Below are 6,467 nucleotides of genomic sequence, written 5' to 3'. Positions count from 1 at the left end.
TTAATGTTCATTAGGGGTGGGCATAGTATCCGAAAAAACCGATCCGATCCGTTATTCGACTCGTATCCGAATCGAAAATTCGGATATCTGGAGTCCACGGATCGGATACAGATATTGGTTTCAAAATATTTGTCGGATACGGATATCAAAATAAAAATATTCGATATATCCGATCTGATCCGTACTTTTTAATAATATTAATAATATATGACTAGTTTTGTAATTAGTTTATATGTAAGGGTAACTTTACAAAAAATAAAACTTAAGTTAGGGTTTTCTCAAGATTTCCAACACTCCTACGTGAGTTCTTCTGTCGCTTTCACTCTTTGTCTCTCTCTCTCCCTCTCTTATAGCTCTCCAGTCTCCGCTAACTCTCTCTTCTTCTCGACCATTCTTCGTATTGCAGATATTTGGATCTAAAGATACAGTTTCTACAAATCTTTTACTCATCGATTTGTTTTTTTTTTTACAATATTTTGTTGCACATAGAGATTTGTTCAAAAAGAGTTTTGATCGAAATATTTTTTGTTATAGATAGAGATTTTACATGGTACATTGAGCAATATTGATCAGAAAAGCCTATTAAACTTATAGAACAGAAGAAGTGATTGAAAGTCTTTGTTAGAATATTTTATGTTTCCACTTGGAGTTGTCTTTTGAAGAATGTCTTGATTGGACGAGTTGGGCTCTTGTTAGAAACCTTGGTCGTATTCTCACTTGCAGTTCTCGTAGAATGTTTCTATAGTTCTTTCGCTTGGTCTGTGACCTTAATTGCCAAATGGGAATTTTGAATATACTATATAAATTCCAGTTTATTTATATTTTAGATGTTGTTATTAGTATTAAAGCAAAAAGTTGTTATTTTTTAAGGTTTGGTGAATCATAATATCCTCTTAAATGTTGCTGGAATAATTCTTAAGTTCATATTTCTCTGTTATCAGACAGATGTTAGTTCTGGGTTTGAATCTAATTGTCTTCAAGTGACTAAAATTTTGTGGAACTCATTATTATTTTTTTTTTGTTTAGATGGAGTATATAGCAGAAAACTCAAAGAGGCCTACCAACAATTCAGTCCTGATTACGGAGGAGACAAAATCTGTGTCTGTGCCGGCAAGTGACGAGAATGTTGGATCTCAGGTATCTAGACCTCGATCACATGTTTGGGATCATTTTGAAAAAACAAATGAAGGATTGAAAGCTAGATGCAATCATTGTTCTGAATTGATTAGTTGCCGAACAAAAAGAGGTAGCACCACTAGTGCAATGCTTAATCACTTGAAAACTTATTCGCGTTTAGTATGTGATATACCTGATGAGAAGCATGGGGAGAAGACGAAAAACAAGTAACTTTGCATCATCGATTGAAAAGGAAGGTTGATGAAGTAGATAATGTCCTCTCTTATGTGCAATTTGATCAGAATGCGTGTCGTAAGGCTTTGACGAGAATGATATTAATTATAGATGAGTTGTCTTTCCGACATGTAGAAAAGAAAGGGCTTGAAGATTATACACATGCGCTTCAACCTTTATTTTCAATAACGGCTCGAAGGACTTTAGTTCGTGATTATTTGAATCTGTATGTGGAGGAGAAGAATAGGCTGAAAAAGTTTTTCAAAAGTTATACGGCTGGTGTTTGCCTTACCATAGATTTATGGACATCCACTCAGAATCTTAGTTATATGTCTTTGACGACACATTTCATTGATAGTGATTGGATGTTACGGAAGAAAATCATCAAATTTTGTCAAGTAACTAGTCATCATTCCGGTGACATAATTGTGAAGACAGTTGAAAGGTGTATACTTGACTGGGGAATCGACAAAGTGTTCTCTGTTACAGTAGATAATGCAAGTGCTAATGATACGGGAATGAGATACTTGAGAGATAGATTAAAAGTTTGGGGTGGATGTGTCTTAGATGATGAATATCTTCATATGCGTTGTGGTGCCCATATATTGGACTTGATAGTGAAAGATGGTTTGCAATATATGGATACTTATATTTGCCGAATCCGCTCAGTGGTTCATTATGTAAGATCTTCTTCCATGAGATTCCAACGTTTCAAAAGTTGTTTGGAGAAGCAAAAACTCCCTACAAACACACGTGTTGAATTGGATGTGGAAACAAGATGGAATTCCACTTATACTATGTTGGAGTCTGCTTTAAAAGTCAAGAAAGCTTTTGATTTGATTGAGTTGCAGGATGAGAAGTATGTGGATGAACTAAAAAAGAATAGAAAAGTGGTGATTCAGAAGAAGATTGTTCACGAGTAAGTGCTTTGTTGTCTTTTTTAAAAGTCTTTTATGATACCACTGTGAAGATTTCTGGTTCTCAGTATGTGACCGGAAACTTATATATGAAAGAGATATTTACAGTGGGAGTATGTATTAAGGTGATGAGTATGAACGAAAATGAAATGATTCGCTCAATTGCATTGCAGATGATAGACAAGTTTCGCAAGTATTGGAGGGATTACAAAATAATGAATCCTTTGATTTTATCTTACAACTATTATTGATCTGCTTCTCTTGATTAGAAAATGCACTTATGTCGGTAAAATTTTATAGACGAAAACATTTACAAGAGAGAATTAGGAAATAAGGAAAGGAAATATGTTTAAAACGTTTACATAGACATTGTATGCAATCGGATTCTTGATCGACCAATGGCTAGATGACGTCTTGTTCGTTCGTCCGTGTTCAATTCCCATGCAACAACATACTTTTATTTTTTTGTTATCGTGGAAACCCACCTGTTATCCTTCAGGCGTGCTGGTTAGATACATCTCGTCCATATGCACGAATCCACGATACACACGTTGAAGATAAATCAGTCGTAATTGACGGATGACAGAGGTAACCGCTCGGATAAAGGGCGAGTAGGGATATCAATTGAGTTGGCCCAACCCATTTGGGTCCAATCCATTTGGATTTCAAGGATAAACGGGTTGGGTTGGGTCGATCCGTTAATAATAGTGGATGAGTTGGGTCGACCCATTAAACCTGTATAAACCATATAAATCCATTTTTATATTCACAAATTACTTATATACATATAACTATTAATATGTATATTCATATAACCTAGAAATTATCATTTTAATATTCGATCTGGTTTATCCATTCAATAAAAATATATATATAACTGGATATTATATTATATTCGATAGTTTATAAGCAAAATTATATATTTCTTTAAAAAAAATAAGATTTTTTTATTTTTTAAATTCGATTCGATGTTTTCAAAATATTGTCGTTTAGATTTTTTGAACGGGTCGGCTCAAAAACGACACCGATTTTTTCAATATGATTCGATTCAGAAATGGTTCGAGTTTTCCGGTATGATGCGAATTTTCGGTACGATTCGATTCGGAACAGTACCGAGTTTTTTTTATACGATTTGAATTTTTTGGCACAATTCGATGCGAAAACGACACCGAGTTTTTTTATACGATTCGATTCGGAACGGTACCGAGTTTTTTATATGATTCGAATTTTTCGGCAAGATTCGATTCGGAAACGACACCGTGTTTTTTGGTACGATTCGATTCGGAACGGTACCGAGTTTTTTATACGATTCGAATTTTCCGACACGATTCGATTCGGAAACGATATCCAGTTTTTCGGTACGATTCGATTCGGAACGGTACCGAGTTTTTTTATACGGTTCGAATTTTCCGGCATAATTCAATTCAGAAATGACACCGAGTTTTTCGATATGATTCGATTCGGAAACAAAACCAATTTTTTTTTGTTCGATTCAGAACGGTATCGAGTTTTTATACGATTCAAATTTTTCGGCACGATTTGATGCGAAAACAAAACATAATTTTTCGATACGATTTGATTCGAAAACGATACCAAATATTTCGATTTAATTCGTATATATATATATATATATATATATATATATGTTAATTTTTATATATCTAAATATAACAATTTTAATTAGTTAAAAGATGAGTTTAATTTTAACTAAATATATAATGATGAATTTAATAGGTTAACCATTTAACCCATGGGTTTAATGGGCCAAAACCCATTTAATCCATTTTAAAAAATTAACCAAATGGGCTAACCCATTTGGGTTTATAAGTGGGTCGGGTTGAGTCGACCCGTATAACCCGACCCATTTTGACATCCCTAAGGGCGAGGAGTCGAACACGTACCTTATTTACCATGCAAGGAAACTCTCGGTGACGTTTTCTTCTTTCATGTGCCGATGGTTCGCTGCGGTAAATTTCATAATGAATTTTGTTATACCCAAAAATCAAATTTAAAAGGCATATCAAATTTGTTCTGATATATGTATGTATGTAGAGGTGGGCTTCCACCGTGTGGATTGAGAGTTCTATATTGCCTTTGGAATAAATTATTTATATACATCACATTCACTTGTCTCGTGTCAATCCTTTTATTAAATGTTTTAATATTTAATATTTGATTAAAAACGTTTGTGTAAGTGTAACTAAGTCGTAAATGTCAAAATATTTTAAAACCAAAATTGTTTATTTTTTCCTTTTTGGAATAAAAGGTGCTTAGATAGGGTTGGATGTTAATGAAATGCCACTTATTAATTAATTCCATCTCAAACAAAGAACATTAACGACCTTAACAAAATCAAAAGGTTTTGGATTTGCTCTAAATTGAAAAACTTGCCAATATATATATATATATATATATTTCCGTTTATACCCTATAGACGTTATTACACACCAGAGATACGTATAATCACAAACCACTATAAATAGCTTCATTGATCAAGTTTATATCCCCATCAGTCCACCCAATTTTACTAACCAAAATAATAAAATTAGCATGGCGACCTCCAAGTTTTCCCTTCACCTTCTCACAATTGTCTTGGCAGCTGCCCTCAGGTCATGCTCCTGCCAAAACGACACCGAATTTGGCAACGCCTTCAGCCCGGAACCCGCCTTCAGTCCGGATCCCGAATTTGGAACCGCCTTCAGCCCGGCCGGCGTCACTTGGTACGGCGATGCTGATGGCCCTGGTAGCACCGGTATGTTTATATGTTTTATTGCAGAGATTTTAATCTGTGACTCAAATTCAAATATTTATTACATATATATATTTTTTGCCGAGTAATGTGATCCACACTTTATTGTTTAAACATGATCTTAAACACCATTTTTATTTTTGTCTCTTGCCGATTATGAATGCAGGAGGAGCTTGTGGATATGGCGACGCTGTGGCGAATCCACCGTTAAACGCAATGGTTTCGGCCGGAGGCCCTTCACTATTCAGAGCCGGAAGTGGGTGTGGAGCTTGTTATCAGGTTGATCCATATATATATATATATATAATCTGTTAGATATTTCATTCAATTGAAAACACGCGTGATACATTTTAAAATATATATATAATGTTTTTATTAGATTGTATGCACGGGGAATCCGGCGTGTTCGGGAAGGCCAATCACGGTGGTGATAACGGACGAGTGTCCGGGCGGAATATGTGCTTCGGATTCGGTCCATTTCGACCTCAGCGGCAGAGCCATTGGTGCCTTAGCCAAGCCTGGCCAAGCCGCTCGGCTACGTGCTGCTGGAAATTTGCGCGTTGGATATAGACGGTACGTCCATGCATGCATGCATGCATTCAGCTACGCATATGTTCGTTCATGATTGATATACTCGTATTTGTTTCACAGCACTATGCTTGTATGATATTACAATATATATATATATATATATATATATATATATATATATGTATATGTATTTGCGCAGTGCACCGTGTTTCTACAAGGGGACAAACGTGGCATTCCGAATCGACGCTGGAGCAAATGCGTTCTACATGGCGTTTCTGGTGGAGTACGAAAATGGCGACGGTGACTTGGCCTCCGTGGAGATCCAACCCGCAGGCGGCGGGTACATGTCCATGCAAGAGATGAGGTCCGCCGTCTGGAAGCTCAATTCCGGGGGAGCTCTGAGAGGCCCCTTCAACGTCCGTCTAACGTCCGGCGAGTCTCGCAAGGTCGTCGTGGCTCAGGCCGTTATTCCGGCCAACTGGAAGGCCGGCGCTACTTACCGCTCCATCGTGAACTTCTAGTGTGGGTTTCAAATATATGATTTCGTTCCGAAGATATATGTTTTGAATAAAGCGATCGTTCGAGTTATGCCGAAATTATTGGGATTTCATTCATTTCCTTGAAAAAAAGTAATGGAATTAATCTACCAAATAGATTTCGACATGAAAGAAACCACATATATAATCATGCAGCTGCCCTTCCGGGGTCAGGTGGGTGGCTGATTAGCTCCTGATTCTCTAAAAGGTCATCGGTTCGATTACATTTTTCTGCGAGTTTATCATCTTTTAAGTGGTTTACCTATTTTACGTAATTTATAGGTTATTTGCGTGGAGATGAGAGTTTATTACCACCTCCGAAGGAATGCGGATGACATAACATAGTAAGAACCGAAACCAATCAACAACAGAGCGGAGATCGGA

General features: G+C 36.4%; 1 protein-coding gene across 1 annotated transcript; it reads left to right on the top strand.

Annotated features, from left to right (window-relative positions):
* Positions 1-4,790: 4,790 nt before the first annotated feature.
* Positions 4,791-6,157, top strand: LOC104824629 (expansin-B4-like). Its single transcript, XM_010556740.1, has 4 exons — positions 4,791-5,019; positions 5,183-5,295; positions 5,396-5,589; positions 5,747-6,157. Exons 1-4 carry the CDS (start codon positions 4,818-4,820, stop codon positions 6,066-6,068), a joined length of 831 nt encoding a protein of 276 aa, XP_010555042.1. The 5' UTR covers positions 4,791-4,817; the 3' UTR covers positions 6,069-6,157.
* Positions 6,158-6,467: the final 310 nt, after the last annotated feature.

The sequence above is a fragment of the Tarenaya hassleriana genome, unplaced genomic scaffold (assembly GCF_000463585.1).
Source record: "Tarenaya hassleriana unplaced genomic scaffold, ASM46358v1 Cleome40, whole genome shotgun sequence".
In the NCBI taxonomy this organism is placed as follows: Eukaryota; Viridiplantae; Streptophyta; class Magnoliopsida; order Brassicales; family Cleomaceae; genus Tarenaya; species Tarenaya hassleriana.
This window is presented reverse-complemented; position numbering and strand designations above follow the sequence as displayed.